At 34.2% G+C, this 20938-nt stretch overlaps 1 protein-coding gene across 5 annotated transcripts in view; it reads left to right on the top strand.

The window, feature by feature from the left end:
- Positions 1-20938, top strand: part of rg (A kinase anchor protein rugose) — a 257928-nt gene that overhangs the window by 19550 nt on the left and 217440 nt on the right. For all 5 annotated transcript variants that reach the window (XM_074143212.1, XM_074143215.1, XM_074143214.1 and 2 more), the window contains exons 2-7: positions 12702-12806; positions 15644-15770; positions 16836-16936; positions 18060-18155; positions 18312-18433; positions 20434-20560. In XM_074143212.1, the coding sequence (XP_073999313.1) occupies positions 12702-12806; positions 15644-15770; positions 16836-16936; positions 18060-18155; positions 18312-18433; positions 20434-20560 (678 nt within the window). The remainder of the gene's footprint in view (positions 1-12701; positions 12807-15643; positions 15771-16835; positions 16937-18059; positions 18156-18311; positions 18434-20433; positions 20561-20938) is intronic.

Here is a 20938-nt window from a genome sequence, read left to right as displayed (position 1 = left end):
TCCTCTCCGACAACTTACGTAGATTTCATCGGTAAGCTAACTTTTTGTTTTTAAAAAAAATTTGGTTTTGAACCCAAGTAACACTTTCTCAAAACCTTCTCCCAATTTTTATTTAATGTTTTATTTTGTCTGCTTTCGTTGAATAATTGATCCATTATTATAATAAATTCAGCGAAGGAAGTTCAACTTTTTGTGACAGGTGATTGGCTGAAGAGTCATTAAAACTGTCCGGTAGGACAGTTGTATAAGGGTTGATCGTCAAAAACTGCACGAAAAAGCGTAACATTGAAAAACACCCAACTTGGACAATTTTTTTCTCTTTTTCCTGTAACAGATAAAATTTTCATTTTTTGTTTTATAATTTAGGGCAAATAACTTTTAACTCGTTTATAACTTATCTAGTTGGTTTCACCACATCTTAGAATCTAGACTTCCCTACTACTAAATAAACGTTCCATTAATAGATTTTCATTTTTACATTAATCACGATGTAATTAACATTATTTAAGGCGCCTCGGTAGCCGAGCGGTTAAAGACGAGACCCGCAAAGCTAATATGTATTGTGCTACTGGGTTCGATTCCCGGTCTAGAAGCCTTGCATTTTATTTAATGGTTAATAAAAGAAATATACTGTAAAGTATGTTTTCTAGTCGCCTCCGTCCACGGCACCTAATTGGTAGTTGGACGTTAAGCCCCGCCTGAAAAAAATAGGCATTATTACATTACTTTTACATTATTCATAAGATTTAGTAAAAGATACATCATATACTTTAAATAAATAGACAAATTTCAGTATTAATTTTCACTTTTAGTCATCTTTAAAAGTGTTTCGAACCTCCCGGGATCCATTCTCAATTTTAACAAAATTTTTAAAAAAGAAAACAAGTTTATTCCCAAATTTGTAAAACATTGCAAATAAACTTTAAATTTTGTAATTTCTGAATGGAAAACCAGTTTAACTGAAGTATAATTAAATCTTCGCAATCAGTTTCAAATTTTGTTACAAATGTCCTTATTGCACATCCTTCTGTAGAAACGCTAGTTGATACTGAACCTGAAGCTTAATTTTGATTCACTCATAATTTATTTCAATGGAATTTACTTACTTCATGGTTCACAACATTTTAGAAGTATAACACAGACATAATTAAAACAGAGCAGGTTATCAGCTAATGCAAATTTAAATTATATGTTACTCTCAATTGAAACTTTTACATATAAACAGAGATGGGCAAAAATTTAATCAATTAAAGTCCAATTGAATTAACACAAAATTTAATTTTTAAAAATTTAATCGACGAAAATTAGTTTATTGAATTAAGTGAAGTAAAAAAAGTAAAGTAATCGCCTATTTTTTCAGGCGGGCTTTACATCCAACTACCAAATTAGGTGTCGTGGACGGAGGCGACTAGCAAACATACTTTACTGTAAATTTCTTTTATTAACCATTAAATAAAATCCAAGGCCTAAGACCAGGGAATTGAACCCTTTACCACAATACATTATTAGCTTCGCAGGTCTCGCCTCTAACCGCTCGGCTACCGTGGCCCTTATTGAATAAATTACAATTCAATTTTAATTTTAATCGGAATATAATGAATTAAAATTTTTAATCATAAAAAAATTAAGATTAAAAAAAATTAAATAATCAGTATTTCAATTGATTGATTAAATTCCAAATTTAGTTATAATAAATTTTGACGATTACATTTTTTAATTTAATCAAAATTTAATTTTTATATAACCACAATTTTCCAATGGTTGAACCAGAATCGGAACAATGCGCACCTTCATTCTGTCTAGCTGGTGCCTCATCATCGTCAATATTATCACTGTTCTCAAACTCAGCACCTTCACTCTAACAACCAGCTGCCTCATCTCCATCAATACAATCACTTTTCTGAATCTCCGCACTTTCATTCTAACAATACGAGTGCCATCAATTGTGGAAAGTGCTTGGAGAATTAGGAAAACATTTTAAATGACTTCTCTGTAACTATTCTGCTATTTCTATTCCCAAATACCCCGTTGACTCCCTTTGTCTACATCTCAATATATTGTTGAGGAGAGTGCTTGAGTATTTTCGCAATCCGGTCTTAGGAGTTCTTTGAAGTTCTGATGACTTCTGTATTGATGTACCACTGGAGCAATTGTTTGGTGAAGGCACCATGATTAATAGGATTTTTATCGTTGAAATCTGTAAAACAAAATAGCCATAATAGATAGTTTATAGGAGGAGTAACAAGTAATGCTTTTAACTTGCAAAGTGTTGCCAGCTCACAGAAAACACTGATAAATGAGGAATAAAACACATCTTCTCTAACCGCATTGAGTAACCAAGTCGGTTCAAAAAGATGAAAAAGAAGGTTAAATTAAAGTAGTATTCGCCTACTTTATAAGTGGCAAGTCAATCCAAGGTTGGTTCAGTGAAACGTAAAGTAATAATTGCTGTAATGTATGCATAAGACTAAAACTAATTAACTGAATTATGTAGCCTTACGTGAGATCTTTCTAATCCAGGAACGTGTCCTACAAAGCGAGGTTTCACCAGAGTGGAACAGCAAAGGTGAAAAAGAAGTCACTCAAGTTACTTACTTCGCTAACATGGAAATGTGTAGTAGATAGATTGACAAAATATTAGATTAACACATAAATAGGTTACATGTAAGGTGGTAAAAAATAAGTTAAATATGAGTGTAAGATGGTCCTATGTAAGTCTAGTGAGTCGTCAACATGGTTAAATATAAATGTAGAAACTGCATTTATGTTTACAGAACTTGCCACTAGAATTCTCCACTGGATGGAGTATAAAGTAAGCTTACACCCCATGTAATGGCGGCTTACAAGTCTACAATATTGTAACGAAGTTGACCTGAGCCAGGGAAGAAAGGCCTAGATTGTTCTGGGGGTTGAGCGACCAAAGTCGGTAACGGTTCACCTCTGGGTAAACAAAAGGCAAGGCTTTACCTGAGCTGGAAAAGAAAGGGCTAGATCGGTCAATGAGTTTAGTGACCGTAGCCTATAACGGTCCACCGTTGTGTAAAAGCCAGCTAAGAGAGGGGCCCTAGTCGGGGTGGTGGCAGTATGTGTTTTCCCCAGCATGTGAGTGGCAGGTGGGAGTGAGACAGACGGAGTTGGAGTGGGGCAGTCTCAGTTAAAGGGAGGCAGACACAGCTGGAGTCAGTCAGTTTTGGAGAGACACTTTGGAAGGAACAGTTTGAGAGAGTCAGTGTTGCGGAGTGCTTCAGAGTTAGCTAGTTAGGCAGTTAGTCAGTTAAGCTTTGTTAGTGCAGCTGAGACTAGTGCATTTCGGTGCAGTGCGGGCCAGTGGTCAGTCGTGGAACAGTTTTGTGGTGTTACGTAGTGAGTAAGGAACAGTAAACTGTTGTGACAGTTGTAAATGGTTACCGTAATGAATAGCGTTAGTTGCTAGTAAATGTTAATGTGTTAATAGATCAAATTACTACTTATAAGTTTAGCGAGTTTTATTATTTATCAAACTCACACATATTATTTAATAACTAGTGGCAGTCACTAGTTGTAAGTAAAGTTTTTAGTAAAAGGACAAAAACTTTACAATATGCTCATTCCTCTTTTATCAGTTTCACGATGAAACTATACAAATTATCAAGTTTTTTGTTTCTGTTAACGATAATTGTGTAATACATAAAGTATTATTCCAAAAGAAATATTGTTTAGCGTATTTTAAAAGGGATCAAATACCTATCGGAGAAAATTTGGAGAAAAAATTTAAAATTACTTATTTCATTGAAATTATTAGGTTTAAAGTATTGGCCAATCACAATGTAGTTATGGTTGCAGACTGTGGGCGGGTCATGCCCACGTCTAGGTTTACCACGCCCCGTCCAATGAAAACGATTCATGGCTGGTCAAAGGTTATTAACAATGGTGCTTCAAGACCTTTCACTTATTTGTCCGGGAATCAAATTTCCATTTCTTTTAATAACATTTTTTTAGAAATACTGATCTTACGTAAATATTAAGAAAAATTGCTAACAAATTGTTCAAAAATAAAAACAAATTCCTAATTTTCAAGACATTTTTTATTAAATATAGTTTTCGCCAATATTCGACAATTTCATTTTACTTTACTTTCTCATGAAAAAATCTCGAATGAACACTCACATGACTTTTTCTTACCATAATTTGCGAATATAATTGAATTTTATTGTAACTTAGAATTGGATAATAAAAAGAAAAAAGAGATCAAATTAATGATAATGTTGATAGGATACGAACCAAAATATTAATTAAGAAAGAATTACCAGCCAAACTGAAATTCAAGCTTAAGTACGCCATTAGATCAGCTTCAAATGAATCCGTTTTGCGAATTCATAGTAAATTACAGAAAAAGCCTTTCTGTGAAATAGCACTTCAGGTGTATTGATTTTCTTTCTTCTTGGAAGTTTGGTTAGAAATTTAATAACCAAATACTTAGAGGTAGTAAAACCGTAAATTATCTAAATGGAAGTTTTTAAAACTTTATTTAACCCCTCATAATGTGAAAGGTGGTCGGTCCTACCTAGGTCTAGTGAGTCACCAACACTGTCAAATGTGAGTGTAAGGGTGGACCTATCTTGGTTTAGTGAGTCGTATGCTTGTGATACTCAGAATGGGGCTTCGCCAAAACGTGTAAAGCGTGAAAAAAATGTACTTATCGTTAAGAATTATGTAGCACCAAATGTAATGACTGTTCCCACCAGCATTTTTTTTTTTCTGAAAAAAGGGTTCACTGCTTTTTTCTTAAAATTTGACTATTAACGGATGTTTAAATTAGGGCAGTAAGAATTAAATCGTTTAAGCTTATGTGTGCGTAAGTTATAAATTAAGAAGTGGATATAATGTTTACAAACTACTCTTATCAAATTTTGGTATAAGTCCAAGAATGTGGACAGTAATATTTAATTAATTAATCGACCACGATAAGAATCAGAATGCATCTGTCTTTTTAAGACGTCATTCGAAGATCTTTGTAAAATAGATAACTCGTCAAGTCGTAGATTATAGAACTGTGCGATGGTGTGGCATTTGCCATACATTCTCTGTTTGTACCCAAAACAGAGAATAACCTCTACCACTTGTACACACACCTCCGAATATCATAACCACCCATGAGGGCACACGTTCGGACCAAAATGAATCAGTACTTTACGGCAGTTCTAGAGCTAAAATTTACAATTCCCTTTAATATCATACAAGTGGTAGATCAGTCCCCAATACTTTTGATTGATGCCGTTCCCCTCATATTCCTTGTAAGAAGACCTACTGCATTCTCAATTCTCAGTTATCAAACTGATTAATTTAAAATAAGACCGTTCAATGATGATAAGTTAATTTTAAAATTTTGATGAGAGTTAATGAATTTAAATTACAGACTATTCAAAGCTAGATTCATATCAGGAAGGCATAAATAATTTTGGTACTAACTGCCCCATACTTACAGACTATAGATTAAAATATTTTAATAAAAATACATAATCTAGTCAGGAGAAAATTGGAAATTTTTTTGTAATTATTTAAGTAAAGTAATCGCCATTTCTTTCCGGCAGGGCTTAACGTCCGCATACTAAACATTTTTTTTCTAACAAATTAAAAAAGTAGCTATTTGCGGGATTCGAATGGGGATCTTTCACTTACCAAGCTACTCTCTTGACCACTAAACCGACACCTGCCCCTTTTTTGTGTAATTATTTGAGAGGAGCTTTATAATTAATATTCCAATCTATTTGCCTTAATTTTTTATTTTACCCTTTTTATTTTTTACCATTTTTTCTTTTTTTAAAATGTTTGTTTAAATTGAGCTTATAGTGTGCACCACATAACTGCAAATAGGGGAAAAATTCAGTATAAAAGAATGTTTATCTTTCATTTTATTTTTCGTAATAACAGTATATTTTGTGTATGAATAAACATTATTATCAATATTATTATTTATGCATTCGAACAAACATTTTGAAAATTTTAGTTAATACAGACTCCTTTGTTTTAAAAATTTAGTTTTAGACTATACGAGTAGTCTGGATATAGTCAGCATCACAGGCGCACTTCCCCCCCCCATTAAAGTATATGAAAAATAAAACTAATAAAATCCGAGAATTTAAAATCGTATACTTCAAGCCCTAGTTCATTATTAAACACCTTGTGTAGAGAAATTAATCCATTTCTGTATTTTTTAAAAAAATCATTTCTTCATCCCAAAAAGAAACGTAAGTACGCTACTGCGTCTCAAACGATTTGTTGTGGCACCTTCTACCTATAGTTATAGTTATATAAATTGAAAATATTGCATTTACTCTTAAACCAAATCAAGCATACGAGGGTACGCGAGGGAATTTTAAAGAGGTTTAAAAAAAAATCTGGTTACGTCTTTTGTCATCCCTTACTCAACTCTTATACGGAACCCCTTATACAAAAACGGAAAAACACAGAAGGATAATATTGAATTTGATTTAAGGTGTGACCCAGTGGATCTACAGTAAAGTTTGGATCAAATTTGATCCACAGGGAGTAAAAAACTTAATTTAGTCAGGTCCATTATTTTTGGTGACTGATTCATAGTTTCAGTAGGATGAAAAAATAACTGCCAGTTTCAGTCATGATATTTTTCGACCTAGGGACTAGGTCATCTTCATGGCTGTGGAACATATTTACAGTGTGTTAACAATAATTACGAGATATTAAAATGAATGTGTATAATGTAACGTAATTTACAAAATTATTTACCTAATTGACAATGTAATATTTTACATCATTAAAGATTGGTAAAGGTAAAGACAGAAGACAGAATTAAATTAAAGGTAAAGACAGAAGACAGAATTAAATTAAAGGTAAAGACAGAAGACAGAATTAAATTAAAGGTAACGACAGAAGACAAAATTAAATTAAAGATATAGACAGAAGACAGAATTAAATTAAAGGTAAAGACTGAAGACAGAATTAAATTAAAGATATAGACAGAAGACAGAATTAAATTAAAGGTAAAGACAGAAGACAGAATTAAATTAAAGCTAAAGACAAAAGTCACACCAACCTTTAATGATGTAAAATATTACATTGTCAATTAAGTAAATAATTTTGTAAATTACTTTACATCATACATATTCATTTTAATATTTTATTTATTTACATTTACCTCTGTTCTAGTCAACAAGACATACAGAGGGGGTTGGCATATTAATTATACAATTCATAGAATAACAAAAAAAAATGTAAATATAGAATAAAAATAACAAATCAAAAAACAAATAAATCAAAAAACAAACAAAAATGCAAATTCAATGCAGAAAAGATAAAAGAATACTAACTAAATTTGAAATGTACAGAAAAGAACAAAGAGTCTATTTACAAAACACATTATTTAAAAACAAAGAACTAGGAATATTTACAAAATAACAAACTAAAAATACTTCCTGCATATGAAAAAATATTGATGAATGAGAACTTCTTAATAATAGTAATAAGAATATTTATAGAAATAATGGTTAATTACCAAGAAAATAGACAACTTGGAAAATTCAAATTATAATAAACAATTACTGCTTAAATAAACAATGTCCTTATTTTAAAAAGATTAACAAAAAATAGGAAAATATCATTTAGTTTATCTAAATGTCCTGGCTCCAGGAAACTCAGCAAATTTATTAATTGCTCCTCCCGATTGTGATTTGAAATATATTTGTATAAATATTCTTCTCTTATCGATGTAAAAATTGGACAAATTAAAATGCTATGCGCTAAAAATCGTCAGGTTCATTGAAAGTGCACAGCTTACAGGAGTGGCTGGAATCGAACTGAAATTTATTTTTATCGAGATAAATACTAGAAATTTTTTTATAAGCTACACGTACTTGGGCTATCAATCTTAGTTTATTGATGTGAGTATTAAGTCTGAGATAAGATTTGCAAGAAAAAGAGAAACTACAAATATTTCTATAGACAGAGTTGTAGCGACTGTTCAAAATTGTATTGATATCACGGCTAAATAGATTATTTCTAAAAGAATCCAACATATTATGTCAGGCGCCACAGTAGCCGAGCGGTTAGAGGCGAGACCTGCGAAGCTAATATGTATTGTGGTACTGGGTTCGATTCCCGGTCTTTAGGCCTTGGATTTTATTTAATGGTTAATAAAAGAAATTTACAGTAAAGTATGTTTGCTAGTCGCCTCCGTCCACGACACCTAATTGGTAGTTGGACGTTAAGCCCCGTCTGAAAAAATAGGCGATTACTTTACTTTACTTTACATATTATGTCGATTCTCTTTAAGTGACTCAAGATTCTGAGTTTGCCAAATATCATCTGCATCGATGGAAATCAGATACCTTCTCAATTCTATCACCCAAGTTATATGGCATACTGAAACTACTCAATTCCAACAATCTGGAATAGCATAACTTAGGTAGTCGGTATTCAGGCATCTCTAACAAAGATTCCCACCAGTTTAACATCCGCTTTAAAGATTTTACACTGAACGTGACGTCTGCCAGCTTCAAGTCTGACATATGAGTCAGGCGTACATTTAGGCAGGTGTAACAACCTTTATAAATCTTAATTGCCCTCTCTCTAGAATATGAGTATAGCTCGAACCCCAAATTTCAGACAAATAAAGAAGTACACTCTCAGAGATAGAGAGCATTTTAATATAAGTATTGATAACACACTGTACATATGTTCCACAGTCCTGAAGATGACCCTATACCCTACGTCGAAAGCTCGGCATTATAAAAATATATCGTGACTGAAACTGGCAGTTGTTTTTTCAACCTAGGTCTATTACTGTTATTTGAATTTTTTTTTCCTGAAATGTTTAATTTTATTAAACGGTATCCCTGGGGAAGCTGTATGAAGAGTTAGTCTCCAATTGTAAAGTGAGGCCTTCATTGATAGCAACCCTGGTATAATGGCAAGGGCCATTGTGACTGCACAGTTAAAATAGCTAGATTGTTAGTAAGAGAAAGTAGTTAGCCGATCTAGGCCGATTAGAACGTATAGGATAGGTAGTCCTGCCAGCACGCGGCGCGTGGATCCGCCTATGCCACTAAATATTGCGCATTTATAAATATGCCAGGATCTCTTTAAGCCACTATATTGTAACCGACTGGTGCCAAAAAAAATGCTTCAATATTGGCAAACCAGTACAAGACCACATAGTTTCCATTGTCGTCTTAATTTGGGACATTACTCGGCCAAATATCCCAATTTGGCAGCTTCCACTCGCTAGCTCTCTCTGACGTCACCAATTTTCGTGGAAGGTTATTACTGATTGTAAATAGAAACCTGAGATGGTACAAAACTTTCTCTTACTGAAATTTTAGTCATTTTACTGTATATTTTATCTTATCCTAGCAGTAGAAAGTATTGCAATCGTTTTAAATTTTCTGTATTTTTTTTTTAATTATCGGATATGTTGTTTTGATTACTTCAGAAATCGAAAACAGTATTTTTTTTATCCAGTTTTGTGAATATGCTGGATGTGTGTGTTTTTTTAACAAAAAATTTAAAAGATTAGTCGCTAAAAATCTAACTTTTTCTCCATAATCATTTCTCCTGTCGCATTAGTTACCAACTTTTTAACCGAAGCAATTTCCTAGTTATATACGTTTAATGAAAATGATGTTTTTTCTTTGAAGCTTGCATAATATTTATCAACCTAGTTGCCTATTACTTTTATTTAAAACTTTTTTCCGGTGAAGTGTGCATTTTAGGAAATCCCTCTAAAGAGCTTCTTCAGCATGATTTACATGCCACCACCTTCATAATTCAAAGCACATTAAAACTACTTTTCGAAGTCCAAATTTGAAGAAAATCGGTTAAGCAAAAGACCATCAGTAACCTTTATATTAAGTGTTTTCCTGTAAAATGTACTTTAAGGCAGTTTAAGGGGGTGATTAAGCTTCTCTTTAACGTGAAATTTGAGTGTGATGCAAATAACCTCTTTAATCAGTATGATTAAATGAGCTATTCAAATATTCCGAAAATAAAGTAATAAGTTTCTCTTTCTGTAGAAGAGGAGCTCGTGAAAGTATCGCAACAATGGTGTTCACAATTTTGATTCTTTGACAAAGCTCCATGATAAAACTAAAAATTTGGGAGATAAATAAAAATATTCTGGTGTAAATCAGCCTAATTATTCTAGATATCCGAATATTAATTAAGATATTTTGATCCAATCAAGAAACAAAAAGAAAACTCCATCTAATAGGTATACAAATCTGTTTAACAAAAACTTACTTTGTACATAGTAATGTTTAACATAACATATGTAAGGCGGCCACAATAGTCGAGCGGTCAGAGGCGAGGCTCGTAAAGCTAATAGTATTGTGTGTGGTACTGGGTTCGATTCCCGGTCTAGGCCTTGGATTTTATTTAATGGTTATCAAAAGAATTTATGTTGGCTAGTCGCTTCGCCTCCGTCCTCGACACCTAATTCGGTGGACGTAAAGCCTCCCTTGAAAGAATAGGCGATTACTTTACTACTTTTACTTACAAGAAGTTTCCATTTTTCATTCTCTTCATTATAATTTAATTCGTAGTCACTTTAACTTTCAATTTTGAACGTAAAATGAAATGGAATATTTATTATTACAATACTTGAGAAATTTTACTTGCTCTATCCTAGATTTATATACGAGGTGTGGCTATTAAATAACGAGACTGATGCTGCTACAGAAGAACTATGCATGCACCAAATCCTAACGACCGACAGCTGTGCAGCGTAAAGCCTTCTCTTTCGATTGCAGCGTCTCACGTGTTTGTAGAGAAATCTGTCTGACCGGAACCGTCGTTTGTGTAAGAGGTGTTAGTTTCGTTTTGCCGAAAACATGATACTATACATGTAGTAGAGCAACGAATTGTGAAATTTCACATGAAACTTGGTAAAAAGCTACTGAAATTTATCTTTTATTAAAAGAAGTTTATGGCGATGAAGCTTAATCACGTGCGCGAGTTATTGAGTGGTTCAAGCGTTTCCAAAATGGCCGAGAAGACGTCGGAGTTGATGACCACCCAGGTCGCCCTTCCACGTCCAAAACGGATGAAAATATCGATTATAATTAATCAACATTACTACCGTGAGGTGCTTGCTTAACTTCGTGAAAGAGTAAGGAAAAAAACGACCCGATTTGTGGAAGAACAAGTCACGGGGTTCTCCATCAAGACAACGCGCCGGCTCACACTGCATTGTCTGCCAAGACGTTTCTAGCCAAGTACAACATTCCAGTTTTAGGCCAACCGCCTTATTGGCCTGACCTAGCCATTGGTGACTTTTATCTGTTCCCCCAAAGTCAAATCTACATTAAAAGGGACACGATTTCAGTCCGTTGAAGCTGTGAAAGAAAAAGCGGCACGCGTCATGCAGGTGCTCACAGAAGAAAAAGACTTCCAGCACGGTTTCGAACAATGGTAAATTTGCATGGAGCGTTGTAGGGTTAAGGGAGGGGTGTATATTGAAGGTGATAATAACTAAATATGTATAAATTTAAAATAAAATGTTTTATAGCAATAGTCTCGTTATTTAATAGCTACACCTCGTAGTATATATTTAATTAAACACTTCAACTCATTGGGGTCCGGACCCTTTTACAGTGCGCTGTCGGCCTCTGGACGGCATTCTCACGTTTTAGATAATACTGTTCATCACCGAGGAGCTGTAAGAAGCTCCTAGGAAGAGAAAATTTAAGGGCCAGTAACTGAATTCCAGCAGCGTTGGAATCCACTATACACCAACCACTGTACTTATCTCTTTTCTTCGCGACTTTATAAATATCATCATTACCTTTACCTACCACTACAACTTCCTTTTTTTACTTTTGAGACGTTTGAGTTCATCTTTTGCAGTAAAACATTCTTTAAAAAAAATGGTATTTGCGCAATTTTAAAGCAATTTAATTATTTTTATTTTGACAAATCATGGTTCAACAGTCATTACTATTATAGCTCTTATGTTAGCTTCCATTTAGCCTCAATATTGTACCTAAGAAGGTACTTTAGCAATGCATGCGCTGGGCATCACACAACTAGGTGTTGTGTGCTTTCCGAAGTGGAGATACATAATCTAAACTTTTTAATTGGCTTTTACTAAGCACATTTCAGTACGCTTGTAGCAATTATCTGGTCCTTATCTTTTCCCGCACTTTCCGGAATACAATTAAGTTAAAATTTGTCAACTGCCCGAAGCTTAAGGCATTAGTTTCTTTGGATGCGAGATGGAGCCCTATACAAGTTTAGGGCCATTGCACATCCAAAGTACGATTTTTAAAGTAGGGTATTTTTCTGCACAATATGCCTTGAAGGAAATTCTCTACTCTTTTTTTTTCTAAATCCAGAACTACTTAATGTTTAATAAACCTCGCTGTTGCGGTAGAATATAGCCAGATGATAGTTTCCTTTGGATGATGCGTCTGAGCATCAAAACGATTGTTCATTTCCTAAAGTTCGGTTAGTAACCGTTTAAGAATTCCAAAGCTGAGGATGGATGGCATAGGTGTTACGTATTTTTACCCTTTTGTAGTCGTTCGTCGATGGGTTCGTTTTAGAACTGTTAATAGCGTTTTAAATGTTTTCAATCTCTACATTACTTCTTTATTAGTAATCTGCAAGGGTTACTGTTTCCGTGTGTATTTATATGAAAAATCCAATTTAAATTTTTTTTTACATTATTGTGTTTTTTTTACTGTTAACAGCTGGTTGGTGGAGAGTTCGACATGGAGCTGAACTTCGTCATCCAGGACGCCCAGAATATCAAGCACATGCTGGAGCTGCTGGACCATTGTCTGCCCAATCTCCAGGTTAGTTTCTTTCTACTCCTTCCTAGCAAAGATTAGACGCTTCAATCCTTATTTTTCTCTATTACTGCCCATAAAAGTAAGATTTATATATAAGTACCTAAAATTTCGAAGAGATGGGTTTCCTTACTTAACCAGTTGACAGACAACTGGACTATATTTATTTTGTTAAGGGACGCCTGATGTTTTGAATTGTACTGAGCTAGAATTTCGCTAAGCTAAATATTTTGAGTGAGGGCATGGACAGCGAAGAGTGGATGTCCTTGTACTCTAATTTCCCTATTTGGTACCTTGGTTTCCCAAGGACGGAAAGGTTAAAAACTACAATCTCGTAATAAATTTTTCAGTAAATTTGATCAATAACATGGAAAAGAGTAAGGAATCCGTTCTCTCTGGTGTTAAGGAAAACGCGATTCTTTAGTGTACGGATAGATCGAGAAAACCGGACGTAACTGGAGCTAGAGTTTTAGGGACAAAAACCTGGCACTCGCGGCCCGTGATAAACTTTCAAAGCACCTTCAACACGAAAATGCTTGCTACTGACTTCAGTGAACCTCAACAAACTTAATGAACTATGCAAAGATAACTCAGTTACAGCTGTTGGACTATCGGGGTCTATAGATTATCATCTTTTCTGATAGCCAGGTTGCTATCTAAGCGCTCAGCAATCTTAATAAACTACGGGAAGATAACACAGTTACTCTATTATGGGTGCCTAGAGAATTCGGCCTTGAGTAGAATGAGACGGCCGACACCCTGGCAAATCTAGGCGGCAAAACTCGCATTTATGGGGCATGAACACCCTTTTGTAGAGTAGGTGGAGTGGAAGAAGGAGCAAGAGATCTCTAGAGAAAAAAATCTGAGCTAGTCTGCCTGTTCTGAGACAGGCGAAGTTCTGTGTAATGAGCTATAACAGTAATAGATGTGAAAATAAAGACAAATTCTGCAAAATAATGGGTTCCTTACAGGGCATTGTTGATTCAGAGGGCGAGCAATGAATAAGATGGGACTAGAAAGCGACGTTACTTGCTGATTCTGTAGAGAGATGGATGAAACTGCAATACATCTTCTAACTAACTGCGTTGCCATTATACAAGAAAGATTCTGGTACCTAGGTAATCAATCATACGATGGAGAAGAACACATCCTTCTTAGAGCCGTCTCAGATTTAAGATTTATTCGTCATTTAGTTCTGAAGGGTTGCTATAGGAATTCGTCTGACCCTAAGAAGGGAAGCACAATATATTGTTGAGGTCACAGTGCACAGTTGTTTTTATCTCTGTAAAAAAAAAAACAAAAAACAAACCTCTAAATAGACTATTTGTCACAAAAAAACACACACAGTCTCTGCAGACCTGGGAGTACTATGAATGGTTAGTGAGTAAGGTTAGGTTGGGATACCCACTGGGTCGCCAAGATCTCAGAAGAAGTGTCTGACTCTTTCCCTTATGGGATTCATTTCAACTTACTTACCTTCATATGATTTTGATCAGAGCATTTACTAATGCTTTGGTATCTATTCTTTTAGCCACACTTCTGGGGCACATTATATAGATCTTTTTCTATCACGAAGCTATTAACTTTGCAGTAACAGAATTGCATGCTTTGGGTCAAAATTCAGGGTATACCGTTTTTGTGTTATCAATCTCTTTCTTTTTAAAAAATAAACTGCTTCAAATTGATTGTTAAAGTAGTTTTAGAGAAACGTGAGTCGAAACAAAATTACCGCTTAAAGTAGTTTGTTTATGACTTGCAGTTATTAACAATGAACTAGTAAAATGCTCCAACCTTATTTATAGACACCTTTAAAATGAAGATGCCAGATAAGGATTATGGTATGCAATTCCATGAGTTTCTGGCATACTGCTCTGGCACAGTTAAACATTCCTTGGCATGCGATCAGAATATGTGTGTAGGTCGCTTTCAGACAACACACATGTCAGCTTGTACATCTGAACGAAGTCATGCTGACAGTCATTTACATGGCGCTTTATAAATTATACTTTATGCGTAATTTACATTACACTGAATGTCCTGCTAAAAACTGATGCGTTTAATGGGGTGTTTTAACACTAATAAATAAAGGTCGTTAAAAAAAAAGTTTTTCTTCCTCTTTCTCGGAGTTATAGGAAGTATAGCGATCGTGCCAAATTTTCGAATTTGAGTTTTCACTTGAAATACATATTCTGAGGCGAACCCAAGAATATGAACAAAAGTCTTTCACATAGTTTCTCTCATTCTTTTTTTTTGTAAAAGGGAGTGTGTTTGGTATAGATATTTCAAAAGTTAAAAATCACTGAAATCTAAAAATTGGTACTTACTTTTAGTTAGGTTAGGTGTTCAAACAAATTAAAAGAATATTGGAAGTAGTCCAAAAATGTTGAAGTTTTTTTCGATCGCTTTTATGAAGACATCACCAAATAACTTGTAAATTTACGTGTAATTTATTAGATTGGAAGTTATTTTTTTTGCCCAATTTTTTAGAGAGAAGGATAAATTTATTTGGGCGCCAATGTCCTCAGATGATGAAGCGCCTTAAATCATTAATAAATAAAAAAATATGGTATACAATTTTTAAGTGTACCCTCTAAAAATAGAACTTTCCTTCTTACCATTAAATGTTAATACGATTTCATAATTTTACTTCATTTTTCTTTCAAATTATTTCATATTAGCGCAGAATCTCTGTAATCTATGTGCCGAAATTCGAATTATTTTCATTACATCTTTGCAATAATTTAGTAAGAGATAATATTGTGAATGTTTTAAACCACAAGTAATGCACATTCATAAACATGTTAGCGAGTTCTGCTACATAAAGATGTGTATGTATGTTGCAGGCGGAGATCTGGAGTGTCTTCATTGCGATACTCAGGAAAAGTGTTCGGAACCTGCAGGCATGTACAGAAGTGGGTCTCATTGAACACGTTCTACACAGACTCACCCAGGCAGATACCGTAGTCGCAGGTGAGAGCATTCATGCAGATCTTAAAATGAGTAGTCCTTTATTCGTGCATTTGGTTCGGTCAGCATAACTCAAAAATGAAAAAAATCAAAATTGGCTCCACTTTGATAATTGTTTTCTAAAATAAAAACAGAATTAGTTTATTTCAGTCATAAATATATTATAAATCCTCGCTTTGGCGGTACATATATTAAATTTGAACCTCATTACCTCGCCTAATTACAGAAGAGACACAAACTTAAATATATAATCTCATAATCAATATGCAATGAAAAACGCAGCACTTATTCGTGCCAAAACGATAAGAAATGGAGAAAGACAGATTTTCAAAACTCAAACCCATTTAACCGTATTCAAAAATGGAAAAGGAAAAAAAAGAATGCAAACCGACTTCTAGGTATTGGTCAAAATCAATGAACTATAAGTGCAAGTTTACTGAATCATGTTTACAGTGTTCTGCAATCACCCGATAAAAAAAAGAAAAGAAAAGTCCTCGAATTTTGTGCACTAAAAGCATAATTACTTGTGAATTTTCTGTGTAAAAGGCCGGGACAGATAGTTTTCACACTGCCCTCAACGTTATCACTTTTATCACAGTGAACATGTAAAGAAATCCTAAGACCTTGCATGTTGGGTCACCAATCACATCAAAATATTCTATTTGTCTTTGATATAAAAATTTACACAAGTTTTCATGCCAAATTATGCTTTCATTACAATTCACTGTTCGATCTCTATCTTCCGGAGGCACTACGATCAACTAAGTACAAAATGTCGACTTTCTTGGTTGGATGTCATGCTGCAGTAATAGCTAATTTATGGCTATGAACACTGGTTGGGCCTGGTTCTTGCTAGTGCATATGTATATACATATAGGTACATGTGCTTATTCCTATGTATCTTATTTCCTTCCAGCACTTTTGCAGGCATTGACCAAAAAACTGTGAAAACAAAAAATATTGGCAGTTAGAATTGTATTTTGTTACAAAACAGGAAACTCCTGTGAGTATTCATATCAGATAATTTTTAGCATGTAAATTAATTTTTTTGTTTTGTTTTTGTGGCAGATCTGTTGATTGACATGCTGGGCGTGCTTGCCAGTTACAGTATTACTGTCAAGGAACTGAAATTACTTTTCGGCTCAATGAAGGCCACCAATGGAAAATGGGTTTGTCATTAGTTTGATTTTTGTTGCAAATTGGATATTTCGAAATGTATATAGTGCTGCTATTATTATTATTACTATTAATTATTCTAAGCACTGGTTATACTGTTTAAATGGTTATCTTGACAACCGCACAATGCCAGTTTATTATTGAAGCTTTAAATGGATTCTGTATGAACTTTTAGCTTACTGCATTATCATTCCAAGAACCTGCGTACAGCTATTGACAAGCTAGCCAAATCTTGTTTTCAGAGAAATACGTACGTTGTGGGTATTGGTTTTGTCAATTCATGATAGCAATACTTTTTATTTTTTTAATATTTTATTTAACGCTAATTCGCCAAGAATATTTCGTTTAAGCCAATGAAACCTTAAAAAATTACATTATTTGTCGCAAGAGATTAAAAGTGTTATAGATAAGACAGACATGTGAAACATAGCGCTGAGGGTTCTCCCAAACTACGATAGTGCTTTGTGCTTTTTTGTCATTATTTTGGCCTTTGTGTATACGATTCTCTCAGTTATTCCTTCTCATTCACGGAGGTTACTCCATTTTTTCCCCCTGGGGCAACATTCTTTCCTCAATAGTACTATTTATGGGAGAAACCATTTTAACTGCCCTCTCTCAGTGCATTCGCTCTCAATAAATCCCCAATACCATATCACCATATCTACTTAATGGGATGTTCCGATTGAAATTTGGATTCGATCGTTCGTTTTGGACACAACCATACTTTTACTTCGATAACCATATTTCTCATTCCCAGTACTTCAGCCCTTTTTCATTAACTACTTCCTGTTGTTCCTCTTGGCAATGTGCCAGAAACATAAAGCTGTCCATAGATAACTGACTGAAGAACCTTACCGGTTGCAATTCCATTGTTCTAAATGCTACTCCCTTGTTTCGTTCTTAGTCTCATTGATTTCATCATCCAAAATTTTCTTCTTTTGATGGGACAATTATCACGTACGATTGTACAAAAGACTCCAGTGTTGACTGTTTGTGCTTTTATATAAATGTATTTAACCTATTTTGAAACCAGACTCCAAATTGAAAATGGTTTTGTTTGTGATCAAAAATTACATCACTATGATTACATTATGTAATTCTAGATTTTTATTACAGCCTAGGCATTCTACCAAACTCTTAAATGTTATCCGCCAGATGCCACAACGCAATGGACCAGATGTATTCTTTAGTTTCCCAGGAAAAAAAGGATCAGTAAGTGGGCATATTAATACTAATACTTAACAGCAGTATTACGATTATAAAGCAACTAGCATGACTATAAATTACAACACCTACAAAGTTCATGCTTGTCTATTTTTTTAAAAATAATAAGGTCTAACTTATAGCATTATGTTCTGGTTATTTCAGGCAATAGTGTTACCACCGTTAGCCAGATGGCCATATGAAAATGGATTCACCTTCACCACGTGGTTTAGATTAGACCCAATAAACTCTGTAAACATAGAGCGCGAGAAACCTTACTTATATTGGTATATCTTTTACATATTTCATATTTACCTCAGTTTTCTATTCTGTATATTGTTCAGTATATTTTACGGTGGTGCCCACCTAATGTGCCCTTATGGAAAGATTCAGTCAAGAATTACTCATGTCAGATTTATTATGATCTTATGTATTTATCGTTATTTTCCTCTGTAGAATATGACGCGGAGCTGAGTCAGATGAATTACATAATATGTAGTTTATTTGGGATTAGTCTGTATGTATGTGATAGGACACGTGTTTCGCTACTTAGAGATAATGTTTTTTTATTATGTACGTACAATGAATAAAAGTCATCCGCAGGCTTTAATGTAGCGAAAAATGGGTTACAATTTTCTACAAAATCCTTTCCGGGTTAGAACTTAAAAAATTAGAACTTACTCAGTCACTAAGCCAAAAACGTATTCTGCCAACCTTTATTAATCCTAATTAAAGAAATCACTGTTTTTATTTTTTATATTTTTTTTTTACGAAGTATATACGCTTCCATCGAGCATCCAATATTATGTTTAACTCAGAATCAGCGAGGTCAACAAATATCTAACCCAAAACGCTATTTTTTTATTTCATAGGCAAGTCTATCTGAACTGATTTCTCGCAAATTCGTCAAACTAGTGACCCAGGTTTTCTGATCTACCCGTTACGGTAACATAAAAACCGCGGTAGCCGAGTGGTAATAGCCGGGCCCGCAAAGCAAACATGTGTTAGGGTACTGGATTCGATTTCTCGGGTCTATATATATGCTTTGGATTTTATTTAATGAATAATAAAAAGAAATTTGCAGTAAAGAATATTTGCTATCCGCCTCCGTCCACGATACCTAATTGGTAGTTGGATGTAAAACCCGCCTGAAAAATGGGCATTACTTTACTTTTACTTTTTTTTTACTCGTTGATATAAAATTGAATTAGCTTTATATCTACAAAACGTATATAGCTAATGTTTATCCCCCCACCGATTACAAAGGCAATTTTCTCATGGTGCGTTTATGAACGTTAACATGAAACATAAAAATGTAGAAACACAAAGTACTGCATCACCGCAAGCGAGCGATTTTTAAAAATATACCCAGAGCGTTAATTTTAATCTTTCACCGGGCCGTCAGTAAAAGTGTTTTTCTATTTTCCATTATGGAAAAATATTTTAATCAGTCAAATTTTTGAAATTGAATACTTTATGGAAATACTTAATTTGAACTCCCCTGAATTAGAAAATAGTTTTGAGTGCTGTGAGCGTGTTTATGTCAACGCGTTTCACAAAACCTAAAAAACGTAAAATACTCAAACTTAATATATATTGTTTCTGCCACTTAGGTTTTGGCCGAAATCCGTCAACCGGCAGTGCTTTTTTATTGAAGCCGTTTTTCAGTTTTTCCGCGATTGTATCCGTTAATGGTCGAACGATTTTAAAATTTCCCTTTTATCACTTTTCATTTATTATACCACTTTTATTTGTAACCTTTTCCCTGTAATATTTTTTTGGGGGAGGGGTTCTTTCCAGTATTATTATTCGGTCAATTTAATAACAGCGATTGATATTGATAACAATGCTGTAATTCTTAGTGTAGGCGAAATATTTATGAAAGTTAAATGATTTTAAAAAAAATTAGATTCAGTTTTATTAGTGAAACTCTTTTGAGAAAAATTGCGCCGATTTTCTTTTGCTCCGAATGTTTTTTGGAAATTATGATTATTATACTTATAAAATTATTTTTGGGAAGAATTTCTGAGAGCTCTGTTTGTCTCACTGCCGCACAAGTTCAAGAAAAAGGTCAAGGAGCTCTTGCTACCTGCCATCTTCTGAGATTCATTAATTTTAGAAACCTGTAACTACAATCCCTAGCTGCTGCATTTATACTGATTCCACCTATACGTTTAGTTTTAAGACAATTTGTAATTTTTGAAATAGGAAATTTTTAACAATTTGTGCTAGACTAAATAATAATGTCAAATTGATAAGTCAATGAATGTTCTCTGCTTGATTTCAGTTTTAAAACGAGTAAAGGTGTTGGATACTCGGCCCACTTTGTAGGTAACTGTCTAGTGTTGACCTCAATGAAGGTCAAAGGAAAAGGATTTCAGCATTGTGTCAAATATGAGTTTCAACCAAGAAAGGTAAGCAATCAAGTGGCGTCACTGCTATTAGGTACTGAAAAGTCTCCTTGTTTGCAAAATGAAGACGCATTGGCAATGTGTACTATTAGAAAAGCAGTGCACCTAATCAGCAGAAAATATACCAGCTTTCTGGCCACTAAATAAGCATGTGCTACGTTTTGTGCAGCAAAAGCAGAAAACACTAGTTTAGTGTTTAGGACTTGAGCGGCTGATGGTTCGGTTTTCGAGAGGAAAAACTGATAATTAGAAGCAATACCCAGCAGCCTCTCCAGACTATTAAGTCTAATCAACAGATTGAACTGTTAAGGATGCTTTATAATTTTTTCCCCACAATGTGCCTTTAGGTCGCGATGACATTAGCTACTCGTTAAAATAGAG

This window comes from Rhodnius prolixus, unplaced genomic scaffold (genome assembly GCF_049639745.1).
Source record: "Rhodnius prolixus isolate KJV_2025 unplaced genomic scaffold, Rpr scaffold_12, whole genome shotgun sequence".
Taxonomy (NCBI): Eukaryota; Metazoa; Arthropoda; class Insecta; order Hemiptera; family Reduviidae; genus Rhodnius; species Rhodnius prolixus.
Note: the sequence above shows the minus strand (reverse complement) of the source record. Positions and strands in the feature narration are given on the sequence as shown.